Below are 21,826 nucleotides of genomic sequence, written 5' to 3'. Positions count from 1 at the left end.
CCTCTTTCTGCCCCTGTCATAAGCCAGCTTCCCTTCCACAAAACAACAGCAGCAGCAGAAAACAACAACAACAACACAGGCTGCCCTTCTCTACCAAATGATTCTCCCTGTGGACAGTCACTAGTTTCATGGGATCATAGGATTTGTAGCTTTCTCTGCCTCCTGATCTCATTAGTAGGAAATTCTGACATTTCCAGCTGATGTCTGGCCCTGCAAGGTTCTCCTATATACAGTGGTACCTCAGGTTAAGTACTTAATTTGTTCTGGAGGTCCGTTCTTAACCTGAAACTGTTCTTAACCTGAAGCACCACGTTAGCTAATGGGGCTTCCCACTGTTACCGTGCCGCCAGAGCATGATTTCTGTTCTCATCCTGAAGCAAAGTTCTTAACTCGAGGTACTATTTCTGGGTTAGCGGAGTCTGAAACCTGAAGCGTCTGTAACCTGAAGCATATGTAACCCGAGGTACCACTGTACAGTCCTTTTTTTCTAAAAAAAATGTTTAGGGGTACTCTCATTTTCCTACTCATATTGAAATACTGCCCCTCAATGAGGCCAAACTTAGATTCACAAAATGTTTAGGGGGTATGCTTACCCCTGCGTACCCCCCAGAAAAAGCACTGCCTATATGTAGTAAGCCCTGCCCATGATTCTTTAGCCCCCTCCTTGTTCATAAAGGTAAGGTATAATTAGTTGTGGGGACATGCTTCATTTGCGTTTATTGAGTGTCCCTGTTAAATGCTAGTAGGAAAAGTGTTTTTAGAGATTTCCTGGCAGAGAAGGCAAGGTCTGCACATCACTAATAGGACTCTCTATCTTAAGAGTCATTGGAGTAGTCCCAATTACTTCTCCTCAATTGTGACGTAGGAGGAGTCAGTTTTAAATGGATTTACATATGTGTAACTACAGCTGAATTCAAACGTGGGGAATATTGCATTTGTTTTCCTGATTATTGTGCTAGTGCTTTTGTTCCACATTCTTACGGGCGATTCACACTTTGGTGCTTGTTGTGTTATAGAACTGTGGCTTTATTATTGATATACTGGCACATTGTGCTAAATTTTGTTCACTTCAGGGAGCATGATGTGACACAACAACAAATGCCACTGGATAATATCACTACTCGCCCACCCTCTCCCTAAAAATAGAAAATGGGAGGTCGTTTTAATTCATTTTTTTGTAAACACCACTAGGATTCTAAACTTCACTTACATTTAACAAAACTGGCCTCAAAACAAGGTAATAGTTAAAGCAATTGTTATTCGTAATTATAACTACAAAGCAAGTCCCGGGTGTTCACAAGCTTCATACACAAACTTAAAAGGAATGCATATTTATTTCATTTTACATCTGAAAAATAGGGATTGAAAACCTATTTTGTACTTCAGCCTTAAGGACTTGATTGGTAGTTTCTTAGGCTAGAGAAAAATAATTTCTGAAACATGTGCCCATTACAGACATACAATTAACAAATTCACTCTAATGCAATTCCAACAATAGCTCACATGGAAATTGTAATGTAGAACCACCATACTAAAAACTGAGCACTATTTCCCATTATTCCCTAATTTTGAGCATGCTTCATGTGTTTTGCTCACATTCTGTCTACAAATATGAGCAAAATAATCCTTCTCTTGACACAACGAACTTAGAAGCACCTTCCTAGGTTTTGGCATTTCTTTAATCTGCACAAAATTCATGCAACTTCTCTGGAAATTAGGGCGCATAAGGCATGAATAACCTTTCAAGGGCCTGAAAACATCAAATTAAAATTATAGCAGGAGAGAACACTCCCATTAATAGAATCTTTGTATGTGCATTGAGACCCCCCCCCCCCCGCAAAAGGAATTAAATGCTGTACTGGTCCAAGTTGCATGCATTTATTTTAGAGTAAAGGTGAGATTGAGGTATTTTAACCATGCTACTGATTTATCTTACAGTGATGCTCCAAAAACATATGTATTAAAACTTTAGGTGGGCAAACCATTTCACAACAAATGATTTGACACTGTATGCATAATGGAAATGCATAAACCAATAAAATATTTGCAGAGGCATTAAAATTGAAAAATATGCAACACCTCTTCATCTACCAAACTAGCCATCTATGCTCTGGTAACCTCTAGGTTATATTACTGAACTGTGTTATATGTGGGGCTGCCTTTGAATATGGTTTGGAAACTTCAGCTGCTGCAGAATTCAATGGCCAGGTTGTTCACTGGGGGAAGATGGTTTGAACATATAACGCCATTCCTGGCTTGACTGCACTGGCTGCCACTTAATTCCTGGGCCCAATTCAGAGTGCTGGTTTTGACCTATAAAGCCTTAAACAGCTCAGGACATCAATAACACAAGCAAAACCTCTCCCCATATGAACTGCCCCAGATCCTGTTATCATCATCTGAGGCCCTTCTTTGTGTGCCTCCTACACAAGGGATCTAGAGGGGGGCAGCATGAGAATGGGATTTTTCTGCCATGGGTCCCCATTTGTGGAATGCTCTCCCCAGGGAGGCTCACCTGGCACCTTCTTTAGACAAAAACATTCCTCTTCTCCCAGGCCTCTGGCTAATTAAACAATCTATGGCCTTTTAAACTGTTCTGGGGGTATTGTTTTAGTTTGTTACTTAATAGTAGTAGTAGTAGTAGTAGTAATAATAATAATAATAATAATAATAATAATAATAATAATTTATACCCCGCCCATCTGGCTGGACTTCCCCAGCCATTCTGAGCAGCTTCCAACAAAATATTAAAATACAGTAATGCATCAAACATTAAAAGCTTCCCTAAACAGGGCTGCCTTCGGATGTCTTCTAAAAGTCTGGTAGTTGTTGTTCTCTTTGACATTTGACTTTGTTATGTATTTTGTGTTTTTATATTTTAAACCACTCTGTGATCCTAGGATAAAGGGCGGTATAGAAATAATAATAATAATAATAATAATAATAATAATAATAATAATATCTGCAACAGCACAGCATACAACAGGATGTCAGGAGAATGGTAAGAATATACCACTCATTTTCAGGAAAAATAATGACAGGACAGACAGAAGGTGAAAAAGCCTTACCATCATCAAGTGAAGAAGAATTACCCATGGTAAAGGGATGTAAATGGGGAAAGCTTGAAGAAATGTGAGTGGAAAGGAAAAGAAAGGCATCACTGGAAATGTAGAAAAAGAAGAGAAAAGAAAAAAAAGGTGTGAGGAGTAAAGGGAATAGATTTCTAAAGACACACTTAACAGTTAAGACTAACGAACTTTTTTTAAATAAAGAAGGAAGTGTGAGCCACAGATAAAGCTGGAAAATATATTACATACAAATATTTAAATCAGAACAACAACAACAAAAAATAAAATCTATCCACCATTCACTGGTTTAGTAATCTAACCCTATTAGATATAAATACCCTAAGTCTTCACGCCAAGAAAATTACATCAAGCATATTTATCCTCTGGGTAACCATGTTCACACAAATGATGACCAGAACTTAGCAGTCAGCAGAGAAGGTTAAGACAGAGTCACTGATGTTAGTCGGTCATGGTAAACCCAGATGGGACGACAGCTCTTCAAGATGTTAAACAAAATGCTTCCCTGTCCAAGCCGATGGCAGGATAATACAAGGCTATGCTATTTCTCTTCTTGATGTGTGATTTTTGTTTTCTTTTACAAAACAAACTTGCCAACAGCTATTATTTCTGGTCCAAACTGTGTTCAAATTACCCTATAAAGATAGCAGCTGAATTTCATCCTCTTCTTGTTGGGGTTATCACTATGTAAATGGCCAAGGCAACTGTGAGAACATCTCTCACCTCACACACGTTCACTTTTATTTAATCCCAAATCAATTTGTGCATATAAATCTTAAGTATTTCTGTCCTCCATCATGTTCACTAAAGGTCTAGCACTACCCACAAATATTTTAATCGATTCACTCTTCACACAATGAATAAACCTATTAAGCATCCTTAACTATTCATTTTCTAGTATGATAACAGAACTGTGTGTTGCTTTAATTCTTTAGTTATTTAATTCTGTGCCTCAATATATGGCTGTTTATTTTCTTAATTATGTTTATCTGTCATCAAAAGCCTTATTAAAATAAAATCTTGTAATTCAAGATTAACAATTATTTATTGAGGAATTCTGTTTTGCAAACAATTTGCCCCTGTGACCCTCATTTATGCCTACAAAAATAATGGAAGCTTATGCTTTGATTATAACCTCCCTAGCAAAAGGAAACTATGTGACAATAAGTATAAAGCAGTAGTTCTCAGACTATTCTAGCGTTCGTAACTGGCAGTTTAGACTTTCTAAAACTAGTAGCTGTTCTGTAACTGTCAGTTGATTCATTATTACTATTTTGGTTATTAGAGTATTTTTCTAATAGTATTAGAACATAATGACAGGTAGCTTTTAACACTAACGTTTCAATCCTACAAATAATAGAAGGCTTACAAAAGCAGAAAACATTCTGCATTCTGTTGGCACTTACTGTTACCTAAAATTAGAAAACTTACATATTATTATTAATAAAAGCACATGAAATTTCTAGGCACTGTGCAAAAACCAGCAATGAACTAATGTAATAAATCTGCCAATTTAAAAATTCATGCACCTTACTTGTAAGTTACTTATAGTTACAGACACCTTTGCTTTGCTATTCTCAGTGAAGTGTTTGGTTGGAAAAGCACATTCTATGAACTAAACAACCAGCTTGCTACTAGAGATTCCATACAGCACAAAAACAGACAAAAGATTGAGAGCAACAAAAACATGTTTACTTGGAATTAAGTCCTACTAAGTTTAATGGTACTTGCTTCCTAGTGAGTATGCATAGGATTGAAGACTAATTATTAAAATAAACCTCGGTTTTAAAAGTTAGGATAGCAGTTGCAAACAAGTGCAAAACTGCCAAGTCTGGAGAGAAGGAAGATTAGCTACTGCAGTACAACATTTAATCAATATGTGCTCCATGAAGAAACCACAACATAAAAATAACAGTGCATGCTACCAATGAAATGTAGTAATGCTTACAATTTAGGATACAAAGACTGCCTCTTATAAAAACATGTCTGCTGCAGCACAGTTGTTACTGAACTGAGTGACTGAAGCAGATGACATTGAAATATTTCCATCTGAAAATGACACTGGCTTTGCTTACAGATATATGACCACAGTCAGAACACCTTGTTTTCCAGCAGTCAGAAGACTGATACCCCACCAATTCAGAACATACCTTTTGTGTTCAAATTTGTGATGGGCGAAACACCGTAATTAATCTTTAGTTTCCTCAGAGTAGGTTGCATAGTTAAATCTCAAGAGTGTCAGGTAATCTGATCAAATTCTTAACTACAACAGACATCTACAACTCATTTTACAAACAGCAGCAAGCATTTCAGGTAATTTTTTTAAAATTAGTTTTCCAAAACCTTCACAACAAAATGATCTGCAATCACACAAAAAGTTCCAAGCACTGAAAATATTTTGCATGCAATTTCTTCTAAATTTCTGGATATGTATTTTTAAAAAAATAACATGATACATTTACTGGAAAGTTAAATAATACTGTATGATAAAATTAATACTCAAAGGTAATGTATATTTAGGAGGTAGGTCCGGTATAAAAAGCACCTCAACTTACCGATGTCATTGCTCCTTTCTGTGGAATCCTTTTCTAAGGTGCTGGACGATGTACAGCTCGCTAGATCTACTTTTGGGATATCATTCCTGCAGTCAAAAACGAGAGAGGTATTTATTGGGACTGCCTGTTAACAGTAATTTCTTGTATCTTGCAAACTGAGGGAAAGAAGCATTCCTCATGCGCAGCTCCTGGGTCACAGTGAGCTGTCCGAGGGAGCCATCGCTTGTAAACCGACATGCTGCTAGGATTAACCTTATCTTGTTTCTCTTTAACACCTGTCAAAAGGGCCTATTTTAGACACACTAGTGTCCTAAACAATTTCTCAAATGTTAACTGCATCTTGAGATGAAGAAAATCTGAAAGGATACCCTCTGATCAGCAATTTTAAAAATAACAATTTGTGTATGAAAACCCTAAGTGATATGAAGAAAGGCAGAATGTGTTGCAGACCCATTAAGTGATAAAGTTATGAAGCGTCAAGCTGTGATAATGGGGTTAAGCGCCCCCCCCCCCGCCAATTCAAGCATTGGCTGCAGCTCCTTCAGTAGGATTGGCTCCCTCACTGAGACGCTTAATAACTAATGGCTTTCCGGTGACAGTTTCAGAGTGGGTGTTTTGTGACTTTGCATGGCAGATGAGTACCAAAAGTGGACTTGTGAAGGGCTGCTGAAAACTGGAGCTTTTCATCGTTCAAAAAATAATTATTATTCCACACTACAGTGGTACCTTGGATTACAGACGCTTCAGGTTATGTGATTTCGGGTTGCGCACCGCGCCAAACTTGGAAATACCGGAATGGGTTACTTCTGGGTTTTGGCGCTCGTGCATGTGCAGAAGCGCTAAATCGTGCTTTGCGCATGCAAAGAAGCGCTGAATTGTGACCTGCGCGTGCACAGACATGGCACTGCAGGTTGCGAACGTGCCTCCCGCACGGATCATGTTCACAACCCGAGGTGCCACTGTATTTCATAAATAGTGGAAGTTACTAAGAAGTCTAATCTATGGTTTTGCTTGATGATGGAAAGCCACTGTCATCAAACAATTTAATTTACTTATTTACAAATTTATAAATCAGCACTTTCTTTAAAAAAATACAGCAGGGGGAAGTACAACATATAAGGATTAAATCAACAAGAGATCCATAAAAGAGCATTAAAAACACCAATGACTGCTGCCCACATCAAATGGGGGGTGCCTTTTGCGTGGTCGTGCGCAGCCCCCAGGATCCCATGCGGCTCCTGGTGGTACAGGCTGGTTTCGCCCTCCCCAGGCTGGATACCTGGAGGTCTCCACCCACCTCAGCCAACCGCCCAATCCCGCCTGGGGAAGCGTTGCCAGGGGATCGGCCAGGTAGGGGGAGGGACCGCCCTGCCCACACAACAGAGGGTGGATCCTTGGCTGGGGACTGGGAAGGATAAACACCCACTGCCTGAGCCAAGGTCTCCCTACATCTGAAACTTAATAAAGTTGTGGCCAATTTTAATCCCATAGCACGTTGTCTTGAGTCATTATTCCACTCAGGAGTTGCCTGGGATTGGGGGGACTCTGCCTGTCCACTCAATAAATATTAATAAATGCCGTTTGGTTAAAAGAAAACATCATGTTGTAAAGGCCAGTCTAAACAATAGAGTTTTCAAATTACATCTGAAGGAAGGGAAGGATGGTTCCTGCAGAAACTCTACTGGTAAGAAGCTCTACAGGGCAGGACCTGCCATACTATTGTTCAGTCACTAACCAAACCTCAGGGTCATAGGGCAGAGGTGAATTTAGGAAAGCATTAGTGGTTCAGTCACACTGGGCATAGTGTATGGAAGGTGAGAGCTGCTCTGTATGTGTGTTCTGGATTTTGGTGTTGCACAGGGTGCTGCTGAAATTTGAGACCCCAAGGTCCACCACTGCATGGGGTACCACTAGAGGGCCCCATCAGTGAATTTCTGTAATCAAGATGGAAGATAAGGAATCAGCCAGTCCTTTATAAAATCAAATGAAATTACTACATTATACTGTAGGTGGCAAATGCAATAGCTAACTGGAGCCCACCCACTCATATTTTGTTAAAACAGATTTTAAAATAGTAATATAAATCAAAATAATTTATTATGTCCATTTTGCACTTCAAAGTACACATTATGTGTACTTCAAAGAGACTTAACGAGGTGCAAGTATCTACAAGATTTCATCATAAATATGTTTTATCATGCACTGATTTCTTTTAAAGAACTGATCCATCAAATACCTTGTATGGGTCAGAGGCACAATTGGTCTTTCTGGTCTTCTTGGAGGCAACGTACCAGGTCTGTTCAAAGAGTTTGTTTTGGGTGGTCGAGGTTTCTTCGGTGGTATAGCAGGAACAGAAGGCTTCTGTAAATCTAACAGCTTTTGCTCTCTCTCTGGTCTTTCTTTAAATCAATTTCCCCCCAAAAGAATGAAGACATTTTAAAGCAAAACTCTCTCACTTATGGAAGTTACAGCTATGGGCAAAACCCAATAGAAAAAATATCTTACATCATCTTTATTGCAATGCTAATAAAACACATACTTTTATTTACTGTAAAGTAATGAAGTGTAGAAAATTTCTCAAACCTAAACAAATTGTTTTTCTATGGGCCACTTACAACACTGAAAACAAATGAATAGAAATTACTGCAAACATGCTGCAAACATGCTGCAAACATGTGTTCCACCAATGGGTGGAATTCAGTGTCACATTATTACGAAAGTTCAGTCTGCACGAGCATTTCAGCTGGTCAGGTGGAACGATTTGCTCCCTCTACAGTGTGCAGTTCCAGAGTTTCTCCCAATCCCTCCCCAGAGCCAATTTTGGGGGAAGAGGAGGGAAACTCCATTGTGCAAATGAAAGTCCTTAGAAGAGTCTTGCAAATCATCAGGGGAAGGTCACTCTTTCAGGAAGAGAAGGAAAGGGCAAGTCCAGCCAGAGAGGGAGCTCTGTGGAACTGTCCTTTGATTCTGCTGCTGCTGCTGCTGTTCCCACTTGCTTGTGGGAGCATGTTTGAGGAGAGCTGGTGGGATGGTAATTCTTCCAGGCCTCAGACTGTCAGAATATCATATTGTGTTCCTCCCAACTGGGGGTTGCTGGGAGAACTGATTTAAGCAGGGGAGAACCACCAGTCTCCAAGGACCACAGCATTTACTAAAATATAAGATGGACTTTTCACTCAGAAGTAATGCTTCTTACCTTTCTCTTCTGTTCGATGAGGAAGACATTCTGGTCTTTCAGGAGGTACCTTTTTGATTTCATGTTTTCTGTCTGTCGTAGCTATCAAAAAATTCAGTGTAATTGTTTAGAAAGAAAATCAAGAATTTGGAAATATGCATTTATTTATTTAGGTTCGCTAAGGCAGTATGCTTCATGACAAATGAATATGGGGTTTGTTTCTAAATATGTGTTTGAACTGCAGAATGACTACCATCTCTCTCTCTCTCTGTGTGTGTGTGTGTGTGTGAGTGAGAGAGAGAGAGAGAGAATTTATACTTAGGACTCTTTCACATGGGAGTTCCCCTTGTAATTCTGTTTCCTTTAAGGAACAGTAGCCAGGGCTATGGTCTGAAGTCACATGGTGAACATAGCATCTGAAGGTTTGATCAGTGCCTGGACAGGCAATGCTTGCCAACCATATGTATGATGTATTGACTCCCATGATGGAAGAAAAGCAGGCTATAAATGTGACAAATGAATGAACAAATAAACAAAGGTGGAAGAAAGAGAGCTGTGTGTAGGAAAAAATATGCATGGAGGTATGTAGTCTGCCACACAGTTGCCTTTCCAAAGGCAATTATTACTTGCTTGGGCAAATAGGACAACATGTAAGATGTCCCCCCTCCCCCGGCACACCATTAGTACATAAAACTGTGGTCAGTCACTTTCACTGCCTGCCAGTCTGCCAGTTTCAGAAATATTAAATATTGAGAGGCTGCATCTCAAAAACAAATGGCTTTTACTTCAATTGTGAATACAATATGGAAGATAATCATAGTGCTTTTTTTAAACAACCACTAGATGGCAAATGCATGTTACTGCTATAGAATGGTTTTGGGAAGATTGTCTGATAATTACTCAGTCATAAAATTAAAGGTCTTCTATGTCTTTTTCAAAGCGGTAATGAACTAATAACACTTTAAAATGAATTATTATGAATTGATACATAAACACCATATTAATAAGTATACCAATCTTCCCTGCCTTCTTTAATTTGGTACAATGTTACCATTTCTTCACCAAATGGGACTGGTACTTGGCTAGGCTTTCTTATCCAAAGAATGATCACTGACATGAGCAACCCTGGGATTTCAGAAGCAGTCTGCTGCTGCCAGACAGTACCTGCAATTTAACAATTTTTAAATGGCATGGTGGATAAAGTGATACTGAGAGCTTCCATTAAGAGACAGAAAAGTGGATGCACTGTCTGTAAGGGATATTTACTGATGCTTATTATATAGCAACAGTGCATTACCTGATCCTTGTTTGAAGGCAGGAGCTGATGGAGGTGGTGGTTTCTTAGGTCTCTAAAATAAAAAGGAAATGATAACCAGGTTGCTAAAAAGAATTTGAACCAGACAGAACATAAAATCATTCTAATAACTAAAAAAAAAAAAATGTTTGTAAAGCCTTTCAGCAACACAGCAGATAAATGCAATTTATGAACATAGTGAGAGAGGAGACAGCCATCATAATTTAGTAAAGACTAGCTGCTACTATATGGAAATTATATGTGACTATTTGCCGTTATGCCCATATTTGCTTAGTGTACAAAGACTTTGTTAAGCAGGAAGTTCTCTGCAGTTATACTTTGTTTCCTGAAACCAAAGTAGATTAATCACAGGAAAGTACTGAAAAAACAAAAAGCCTTGAGGAACCTTAAAGTCGAACCATTTACCATAGCATTTGTTGAATGGAGATCACTTCTTCAGATATATATCTATATTTGGAAAATATATCTACTACCGTAAAGAGGACTTTTGTGATTGAAACACGTATGACACTGTGTTGCTTTAGTATTCAGTGTTAATGTTTTAGGGTGAAATTTTGGATCTAATATGAACACCAAACTTTAAGTTATAATGGTCTGCAGTATATTTGTACACTGTTTTCTGTAGCTACATAAGGGTAGATTTAATGGGTTTTATAGGTCTGTAGTAAGCTTTACTAACATTTTTGATCACCCATTAACATGGAGAAAGTAGAAAACACGCTTCATTCACAGAAAGTCCAAGGTTCAATCCCTGATTTCTCCATGTTGGGCTGGAGAGCTGGAGAGCCACTGCCAGTCTGTGAAGGCAATACTGAGCTAATTGGCCCAATATTCTCATTCAATTTAAGACTCTTCTGAAGGAACAAGAAACCGAGCAAATTAAAGCACGATCACCAGCCATTTATTCACATGAATAACTGGATGGAGTCCAGTGCTGTGCAGGCAGACTTCTGCATGTGCAACAGGACTTCCCCTTCCTCTTCTCCTTAGTGTATCCTCCTGTTCCCCCCAAATCTGGTCTGGAGAGTTCTACCCTCTGGAGCACATCTGGGGGGCATGCAGGGGTCTGCAGCAGGGAGGAGAGGAAGAAGTCATGTTGTGCTAGTGGAGTCTGTTCTGCTCAAGAACAGATGCAACAACGCCTGATTCTTGCAAACAGAATATGGGCTTTTAGAACAATCTTGCTGAAGCTACTTTTTCAATTGAGCTTTCTACACCTCAAGTTGAAGAAGCTAAACAATGCAATTTCAAGCTACACAAACAGGTTGCCGTCCATAAACAAACATTTATCCAAAAAACATTTTAGGTAGGTTTCAGCTTTTCAATATTTTATTATAAATAACATGTTCCAAACAAAAGTCACAGGTTCATAAAATTCTCAGTGATAAAGGGCAAACAGATCCTACCTCTTTTTCAAAGTCAGAAATAAGTAATTTAACAAAGTTATCAGGAAATACTCCTCTTCTGCCGTTGAGTTCTCCTTCCCACCAGCCAGTATCAATACATTCCTAAGGTACATAAAGAATAAATTGATTGCATACATTGAAAAACATGTCTTTTGACAAGGCAGGGTTATTTTTCCCTGTGAACTGAGAGTATAAAGTGGGATACATGTAGAACATGTTTTATGTGGCCATGGTGTGTATATTGCTAAGTTTTCATCAATAACTAGTGGTGTTGGTTGTTTAAATGTGCTTACTAGTCATAGACACATTGTTAGTTCCCTGGTCAATACATTATGAAAAAGGGGAAAGTAGCAACAGGTAGCAAGTCATGAGAATGCCACATATTTGTGGCCATTAAATATTAAAACTTTAAAGTGATTAGTACCAATACCACCCACCCCAAACACACCTGCTGTTTATCAGAATTCTATAGGAGTGCAGATTTTTTGGCAGCACCTTATAGAGTCAATTTAGGATATGGTGGGGAATAAAAACTAGAGGGTGCACAAGTGAAGAAAAGTAACCCTTCTGTGACAGGTGTACAGATCTGTCTGTCTTCCCCTTCTCTTCTGCCTCCTTTCATGTGAAGCTAGGCAGAAAAGATGGCAGAGTTGGAAGTGCATCATGTAGAGGAGGAGAAGCAAGACATCATTCTACATCTACATTCTACACTGCTGCCTTCACATTATAAAACACAAGTCTTCATTCTTAAATGCAGACTCCTTATGTAACACAGTAACACAATAAGCATTTCTAAAAACAAGGTGGTGCGTGTGTACATGTTTATGTCTGTATACACACACACACACACACACACACACACACACACACACATACATACATACTTATACCCCACTTTATGCCCCCATCATGGCACCAAGCAGTAGAAGTGGCAGTATTAACGCCATACTAAAGCCTAGCAGACTTCATTCACATAGGCTGTCATGGGCTAGGCTGGGCTGCCACCACCATTAAAACCACTGCTAGTGACCCCAGGGTCTAACTGGGTTAAGTCTTTGCTACTACCACAGCTCACATATGGCATGCTTTTGTGACTGTGCTGCATGTGTGGGCACTAAAACAACTGGATACTATGCAGGGAGATGAAAGAGAGGTACCAGAAGACTCCAGCTGTAGTGATTGCATGCCCATGAGTCAGATTGGAGGTATGCACAAGCTACAGAAAACCTAGAAAAGGGGAAACCAGCTTCTCCCTTTGCTGACCAGGAAAGAAATAGAAGGTGCAAGGTGCTCTGGAAAGGGAAGGAAATGGGACTAGTACACCAGCAGGAAGCTTATTCTCCCACTCCTTCCTCTAGACCAGCCTTTCTCAACCTGCGGGTCCCCAGATGTTGTTGAACTACAACTCCCATCACCCCTAGCTAGCAAGGCCAGAGCTCAAGGATGATGGGAGTTGTAGTCCAACAACATCTGAGGACCCACAGGTTGAGAACTGCTGCTTTAGACTCTGTTTTAACCCCCCTGAGCTGCCTGCATCATATCTAGGGGACTGGGAGGGGACTGTCAAGCGGTCATGAGAACAAGATTTGTATACACTTGCCAGTTTGAACATATGCTCTTTATAACTCGTTCTAATGAATTTCCTCCAGTGCCACAGAATATTCAGCGTCACTGATTTCTGAATGTTCCTGTTACATTCAGACCCTTGCATGAAAATATGTACATGTGAAACTTACACATATGCAAAAAGTAATGGCAAAAAAGAGAGAATTGTTTAAGCATAGCATATGCAACTGCCTACAGCCGAATGACACTTTCTTCTGCATCACCACCATGATCATTATTTATAAAGATGCAGCCATCTGTCTGGCACTGTGCAAAGAAATAAAAACAGTTTGCTATCCCAATGTGGCTCATGATCTGCATAAGATGAGAAACAGGTGGACAAAGGATTTAACTATAAAAGGAAGAATCTTCAGTTTATATATTAAAAGTTACCTTTGGTTTCATTTTAGAAACACAGTGTACTGGAAGGAATTATATAATGCAACATTCATTCAATGCAATATTTGCCCCATGTCAGATATAGATCCAATGGGCATTGGATATACTGCAACTGTCATTAAAGTCTGAGAGAGAGAGAGGGAGAGGGAGAGGGAGAGGGAGAGGGAGAGGGAGAGGGAGAGAGAGCAGTCTGCAGGATTGTGCGAACCCCTATTGCCTTTTGTGGAAAGTTTGTTGATTGTGACATTCTAACCGTCAGACCCTGGCAGAAATGCACCCTACCCTTAAGAAGATATGCAGCTGCCTTATATTCAAGAGCACTGGTCTGTCCAGCCTAGTGTGGACTTTTCTCAACTGGCAGCAGCACTCACAACTATCAAATCTCCTTTTAACTAGAGTTCATTGTGGGACGTCTCTACATGTAGCACGAGCTCTACCAGTAAACTATGGTGCTCCATAACTCTTGCATCCCTTAAAGCTTTCACATTTTCCCTTACATGCAGCAAATCTATCTAGAACAAGAATATAAATCCGGTTCTTTCCCCCTACAAAAATCTGCGGCTGTCTGAAAGAGCAGTGGGGGTTGCGAGAACCACCTTCTTGGCAACTTTTGCAGTGTAAATCCTCCCCCCCTTTTGTAATCACTTTGATATAATTCAAAACCTCAGCTACAAAAGGAAACATGACCCACAGAGACCTAGTGGGTGGAATGCTACAGTATTAGAAACTGAGAGGCAGAAGCAGGTTTCATGAACAGAAAAGACAAACAGCTACATAACGTGTTTGCACATACTGCATATTGATATGACTAAGGTGCCCTTTAGACTTTATCTAAGCTGTGTAGGAGTAGCTTATCCGTGGGGGAATCCCACACAACCGGGAGAATGATCTGAGTTGGCCAAATGTGTTGCTTTTTTCCACACACATACCCCACCCACAAATCAATGGCTTCTGCAGGCTCAGGCCCAGGCATGTGTAATCAGCTCAAAAGATAAGCAGCTCTCACACAGCTGGGAGAATCTTTAAAGGGAGCCTCAACTCAAACGTATCATCAAGGATCTACAGTCCATCCTGGACAACAACACTTCCTTCTCACAGGCCTTGGGTGGAAGCACTATACCTGCTTACATATAGCCTCCCTTCAAGCTAAAACAGCTACTCACCAGCAACAACAGGCCACACAAGAGAGATACAGACACAAGGGCTAGACCCAGATTCCAGTTCTTCTGGCCACGTGTCTATTCCTGCAGTACTATTACAGGATGTAATAATATCATTAACAACATCAGAAGTTCAACTTCAAATGTGATATACACCATTGTTTGCCAACAATGCCCTTCTGCCATTATACGTAAGGGGGGAAAACAGACTAGACTCTCCGTAAATAATTAATGGACCCAATTTTGATATAAGAAAGAGCAGCACAGAGTATGCAAAAACCAACAAAGCATGACATTATGTTTGCTGACTGGGAACAGTTGTGGACCACAGGTATGAAATTTACGGCATGTAATGCCTTAAGAGAGAATATTATGAAAATGATATACAGGTGGTACATGACTCCAGTCAAGCTTGCAAAAATCTACCATTTGCCCGATAATAAATGTTGGAAATGTAAAGAGACTGAAGGTACATTCTTTCACCTTTGGTGGACGTGCCCAAGGATTAAGGCTTTCTGGGAGATGATCTATAATGAAATGAAAAAGGTATTTAAATATACTTTCTTGAAGAAACCAGAGGCCTTTCTCCTGGGCATGGTCGGCCAATTGGTGCCAAAGAAGGATAGAGCTTTCTTTATGTACGCTACAGCAGCAGCAAGAATACTCATTGCAAAGCATTGGAAGACACAAGACCTACCCACCTTGGAAGAATGGCAGATGCAAGTAATGGACTACATGGAATTGGCGGAAATGACTGGCAGAATCAGAGACCAGGGAGAAGAGTTGGTGGAAGAAGACTGGAAGAAATTTAAAATCTATCTACAGAAACACTGTAAAATTATTGAATGTTAATGACGTTGGAATGAAACGAAGTGGTTCTAGTAATAAGGTAAAACAAGAATATGCAATGGATTCATATTAGACGAAAATTTGAAGTTATAATATGTGAGGACAAACAATTAAGGGTAAACTTAGAGGGTATGAATTTGCTGAACAAATTTTTAAATGGAATACAAAAAAGGGAGGTGTGAGGAAGTCATGAAAATAAGTAAATGAGTGGTAAGATATTAGAAAGAGGGATTTTTATTTTTTCTTTGTTCTCTTTATGTTTAATTTTGGTTTTTGTACTTTTTCGTATTTTTCTTTTACTGTTTTGTAACTCTTTTCTTGTTAAAAAATTAATAAATATTATTTTTTTAAAAAAACCAACAAAGGAACAGTTAAACTTCTCAGGACACTCTGTAGTTGACCATAAGGCAGTCATAGTGTAACCAAGAAAACTTCAAAAAGAGACTGAAGCATAAAAGTCCTGCATTCATCAAGAAATTCACTGCTATCACTTGTGGTCTGAATTGGCACAGTGGATTGTTGTCAAATTACCATGTGTTAACCGCCAGGATGTTTATGTTATTGACAGGGGATACAGTTCTGTTTACAATTCCTTCCAACCCACCCCATATAATAAAAATGTAGGGATGCCATCATGCTGCAGTTCATGTGGCTACTGACAAGTGACAAGACAAGGTACAGCATGATGACAAAGTGGGCTCTCAAAGCAGCTGGGCATTTGCAACCTCAGAGACTGAGGAAGAGGGAGATGCCGGTGAGCAGGCGGGTGGCCCAGGTCAGCGAGTAAGCATATAGGTAGGTATTGTTGGCCAGCAGGTAGGTGTCCTAGGCCAACAGGCAGTCATCCCAGGAGTTTAGGCATCCAACTGAGACGAGTGAGCAAGAGGGCAGCCCAGGAAAGTTACAGATATCTGGGGAGATAAAAGAGGGAAGGGGAGGGAGGGAGTGATGGTTTTGACAGTCCCTGGGGGCAGGTTGTGATGAAGGGACTGGTGAGTGAAGTGAGCAGGAGCACAGCCCTAGTATGTACAGTATGTCTGTGTGCGTGTGTACACACACCCGTCCAATGCAGGACAGCACTTCATGTACTTAATGAAGCTGTCATAATATATTTGTCACTTTTTAAGGCTGCCACAAGTCTCTTGTTTTGTTGCCTGAGACTTGCATGGCTACCCATCTGGAAACTAAAGCATTTTTCCTCATTGCAAAAGGCTCTCATAGTTCATATTATGAACAGATTGCTGTCATTCTTTTGTGCAATGTGACAGATCTATTAGAAGCCTAACATTAAATGGATAGTCATTAATTTACAGTGGTAAGATAACCTATTATTACAACAGAGATTTTGAACTAAAGAAGAAAGGAAGCAGGGTAAAAAAGTAACCTTCCTCCACAAGTTAAACTCTGTTTATTTTAGCTATTCTATTTTATCAATTTTTAATATATATTAAAATATATTAAAATATATATATATTAAAATATATATAAGTAAGTGCTTTAGGAAAATTGCAAGTATTTTTAAACCACGTTGTTAGATACAAATTTATTTAATTTTATTTAATTTTCTTGCTGTGGATTAGATTAATGTCAAATTTAAGTTGGCTACTGTATGTATGTATGTACGTACGTACGTACGTACGTACGTACGTATGTATGTATGTATTACCCCCTCTTCACTGTAATCAGTGGGTTACAATTAAAATACAAATCCGTAATATACTACAACCACTGAGAAAACAAAGCAGCCCTGAATAGGGAAGTTTTTAATTTTTGATGTTTTACTGTGCTTAATGTTTCAATTTGTTGAAAGCCGCCCAGAGTGGCTGGGGCAACTCAGTCAGATAAGTGGAATAATAATAATAATAATAATAATAATAATAATAATAATAATAATAATGGTACACAGGTGATACATTTTGCTTATACCACCTGCTCTTGTTCTTTCTCCCCCCACCCCCACAAAAAACCAATGGTTGAGGCTGATGTAGACAATGGATCGGATCCTGCGGCAACTTCAGATAATGCCTTACAAGACTACCCATGCCCCAAAACACTCCATTTCAGGGCCTAACACCAGTAAATGGTGGAAATAGTGCCTGTGATAGATCAATACCCAGAGAGTTCCATGCTGTGGCCATGCCTCCCACCATCAGAGCTCTTTACGGACAGAGGGGAGGCACCTCTGCCTTGTTTTAACACCCTCCAGGCAACAGATCTAGGGTTATGGTTGCTCTGTAAAAGAGATTAAGATAGCTGACAGAACACTGAGATTTACTGAGAAGTAAATCTGGCTGACTTCAGTGTGGCTTACTCCCAGGAAAATGTACGTAGGACTGCAGCTTGAAATTAATTATTTTACAATTATATTTGGTGAGACTAAACAGAGAAAACAGATTTAAAATTAAAATAAAATAACAGATGGGCGGTTGTAACTTACAACTTAAAAAAATATTAGCTTATTTTAAACAATTCCTGATTTATTCCATTATATCCTCAGTACTGAATAAACAAATATTTTTTTCTAATAAATATATGTGTATCTGTGTCCTGAAGGGAAGTGGTTGATTTGTGGAAATATACAATACAACAGCAATCTTGGTTTAATAATCATGATCAATCACAAGATTGATGCCAGGAGTGTGAGAGTGCGCGTATAATGTAAAGTTTGAGCAGCCAATCTACCTACTTACCTGCCTTGCTTCTCTTAGAATATGAAAATGAAAGATGTAATAGTTTACTGTCTCATAAATGCTAGAGTCTCTGACTCTGTGCATGAACCATATAACACACAGCCCACTTAACTGGAAAGAAAGCACAGTGTGTACTTTGATAGAGCTCTCATTTCACATTTGTCTCTTAGGACACTTCTCCGTGTTTAAATTTTTGGATTTAATGGCTAAACTTCAGTTTTGTTTAGTTATTTGTTTTTTCTCTCTCCGATTAGATTAATTACAGTGCTTTCACTGTTAACAAATAATTGTATCTTGTCTTCAGTTCTCATTTCTAGATACTGCTGTGTTGAAGAAAAGAAAAATCAACAGAATATAGTGGTACCTCAGGTTAATTCGTTCTGGAGGTCCGTACTTAACCTGAAACTGTTCTTAACCTGAAGCATCACTTTAGCTAATGGTGCTAAAGTGCTGCCTTGCACCCTGCTGCTGCCGCGCCGCCGAAGCACGGTTTCTGTTCTCATCCTGAAGCAAAGTTCTTAACCTGAAGCACTATTTCTGGGTTAGCGGAGTCTGTAACCTGAAGCGTATGTAACCTGAGGTACCACTGTATAAGGAAATAAATGTTGCAAGGACTAAAACCTTGCAACATTTTGTTTTGTTATCTCTCTCTCATACACACATGGAATGTCAGTGAGTCAAATACTTCTAACCTATCATTTAATTTGATTAAATTCATATGTTAGCATATTTGAAAATCTTGATATGCATGTTACTTAGTAGAAGGAACTGCAAAATAACTTACAGTTTAAAAACAATCACTTTCTGTTAGAAGGAAAGGTCATCTTTAATATTTGCTTTTTCATTCCACATTATACGATAAAGCCAAGAACCAAAACAAATGAAGCATGTCCAGGGAAAATGAGCTACAACTGTTCAATTGAAATGTCAGCTAATTTAACTAGTTAAAAATTTTCATGTTCTTTGGCCCTCCCAATGTTGTCGGATTACAACTGTCATCTTCCCTGACCACTGGCTATGCTTTCTAGAGTTGATGGAAGTTGTAGTCCAACAACATCTGGTCTGCCAACTCAACCTATATTCCATATTAAATATGGTGAGCCAGTAGGAATGAAAACAATATGGTTCTGCTTCCATATTCAACATGACCGAAGGCAGAGGCAACCCATTTGAGGTTAGTTTCTGGTGGATCCTTGAACCCACTAGCACAGTTTTTACTGAACAAAGGAGCAGGGAGGTGAGGAAATCTGAACAGGAGATATATCACCGTGACATTGGATCCCGGTCATATGGAAGTGACAACCATGTCTCTGAACTTCATTATCATGTTTCTGATACAAATGTGCTGCACTGCATGTTGAAATAGATAATAGATTTCCTTTCAACTTAGCCACCTTATTTCCTGTCATGCAACAGCTCAGTAGCCTCTAAACAAGTTTCTGAAAGATTTCATTTCATTTGATCTTATCTGATGCTCACTGACCTAGTTTTCAGTCTCTTGGAAAAAAGAAAGACGTAGTTACATGTTTTGTATGTGTGCTCAGAAAATACTAAAAAATAGCAACTCTTGCACATAAAGTGTCAACATTGTGCTTATTAATGAGGAGAGAAAAATTCTCATATTGATTTACAGAAACTATTCTTTAAATACTTATTCCTCTGAATAACTTCCATGCCTAAATGTTTCAAAATCCAACTCCACCAATCATGAGTTAAATTACTTGGAAAGGTTTTCCTCTATTTTCTTGATTCAAAACATCAGCAGAAGCCATTTCTAGTTCTGAGAGCAGGCACTTATCTCCACACAACTTGCACATGATATAGAAGATTATACCGGAATAACAGGCTTGAAGAGTGTCAAATGGACACTGGTGATTTCAAAGCAATATTTGGAACTTTGTCATTTTATTGCAATAAAGGATTACACAATCCCTCTCGGCTGTTCCACCGCCCTCAGAAGTGCAGAGGGTGGCAGCCTAGGAGAAGGTATTTTCTGCCCCACCCCCTGAATTATGGAACTCCCTTCCCATAGAAGTGTGTATGGCACCTTCATTATACAGCTTTCGGCGAATGCTGAAGACGCACCCCTTTGCCCTGACTTTTGACACTTGAGGACACACCTTATTTCTGTAATTTTGTTTAAAAGTTGTTTAAAATATTGTGTTTTAATTGTTGTGACCTGCCCTGGGACCTTGGGGTGAAGGGCAGGTAATAAATGTTAATAATAATAATGAAAACAATAATTTTAAAAATCAAAGTATACCTATTTCTGTGTGATTGTGAGTTGGCATGTATCAGTGATGGGGAGAATTTGTGGTAGGGCTGTAGCAAATCCCATCTCACTGATTTGCTCAATTGGAAGGGCGAGTTTACATAGACCTTCTGCTCCCCGTAATAGCAATTTCAGGAGGGGAGGGATGTATATCACGGCAGCAGCTATGGCTTCCTATACATTTTCTTTCTCTCTCAACAGTTTAGAAGTCACCAGGGCTCTCGGCTGCCATGCTTCTCTTCCCAGATCCACCTGGGATTGATGCTAGCATAGCCACACTCCTATTGTCAAGTTTCCTTCCTAGAGTGCCTTGGGGGTTATGTTAGCAGGGACATGCTAGTGTCAACACATTTCTGGGACACTGTGGTGAGGAAGCTTGGCAGTCAGAGCTCAGCTACTGAAGCTGCCATCAGAGAAGGCAGCTTTTAAATGAAAATCAAGTGAGAATAATATGATCTCTATTGTGGTACATGCCTCCTCCCTCTGAAAACTGTTGGGGTATGTGTGTCAGAACTGTGATCAATAATAATTTTCTATACAGTAATCAGTGTTCGAAGCTCCCATTGTTCCAGGCGTGTTTTGCGAGAGGGAATTTCATTAGTGTGAGCAGTTTCTGAGCTCTGGGTGCAGTACTGCGCCTAAGATTTCATATTAAAACTGCAGAGTGGAAGGAAAGGGGGACCAGAAAACCAGAAGGAAAACTGTGAGACTTTTTGAAAGACACAATTAATGTTTTACCTGTGACACATAATGGTTCTGAAGAATAACCAGCCTAAAAACTTTGCCTTATGGTCACACACAAGCACTCAATTAGATTATCAAGTGTCAACTGCATTTTCATATGAAAACACATGACTTAAAAAAAAAAACCCAGAAAAATTACAATTACCTTATTGACAAGGGTGACAATATCGCCTTCTTTGATTGTCAGTTCATCTTCATTCTGTGCTTCGTATGAAAATAAAACTTTGCAATATTCCTTTACTGAAAGAAAAACAACAACAACAACAGTGTATTTCAATATACTGTCCTACCAAAACGCCCATGTAATTTTGAAACAAACGTATTTCCCAATATTTTTTCTAGGCAGCTGGTTTTAAAAATGTATGAAGCACTTTAGCAGATAGAGAAAAATAATGATTATTTCTGTAGAAACAGTCATTTGATAAAATTATTGTAGCCAGAACCATTCCATTAAAATACTTTAATTGGAAAGGCTGTGCTCATTTCTCATTCACACTAAGGCTGGGTGCAGCCACTTCCCATGGGGAATAACAGAGCCTTGCTATGCACATAGTCAAGTGGGAGGTCACC

The 21,826-nt window shown here is 39.2% G+C and overlaps 1 protein-coding gene and 1 long non-coding RNA gene across 6 annotated transcripts in view; one reads left to right on the top strand and one right to left on the bottom strand.

The window, feature by feature from the left end:
* Nucleotides 1-21,826, top strand: part of LOC307214001 — a 257,787-nt gene that overhangs the window by 29,756 nt on the left and 206,205 nt on the right. The window lies entirely within an intron of this gene.
* Nucleotides 1-21,826, bottom strand: part of SH3KBP1 (SH3 domain containing kinase binding protein 1) — a 140,373-nt gene that overhangs the window by 12,748 nt on the left and 105,799 nt on the right. For all 5 annotated transcript variants that reach the window (XM_079972251.1, XM_079972254.1, XM_079972250.1 and 2 more), the window contains 6 exons: nucleotides 21,402-21,496; nucleotides 11,538-11,639; nucleotides 10,114-10,165; nucleotides 8,838-8,918; nucleotides 7,878-8,040; nucleotides 5,642-5,727 (listed from right to left, as the gene is read on the bottom strand). In XM_079972251.1, the coding sequence (XP_079828377.1) occupies nucleotides 5,642-5,727; nucleotides 7,878-8,040; nucleotides 8,838-8,918; nucleotides 10,114-10,165; nucleotides 11,538-11,639; nucleotides 21,402-21,496 (579 nt within the window). The remainder of the gene's footprint in view (nucleotides 1-5,641; nucleotides 5,728-7,877; nucleotides 8,041-8,837; nucleotides 8,919-10,113; nucleotides 10,166-11,537; nucleotides 11,640-21,401; nucleotides 21,497-21,826) is intronic.

The sequence above is a fragment of the Podarcis cretensis genome (assembly GCF_951804945.1).
Source record: "Podarcis cretensis genome assembly, chromosome: 4".
Taxonomy (NCBI): domain Eukaryota; kingdom Metazoa; phylum Chordata; class Lepidosauria; order Squamata; family Lacertidae; genus Podarcis; species Podarcis cretensis.
Note: the sequence above shows the minus strand (reverse complement) of the source record. Positions and strands in the feature narration are given on the sequence as shown.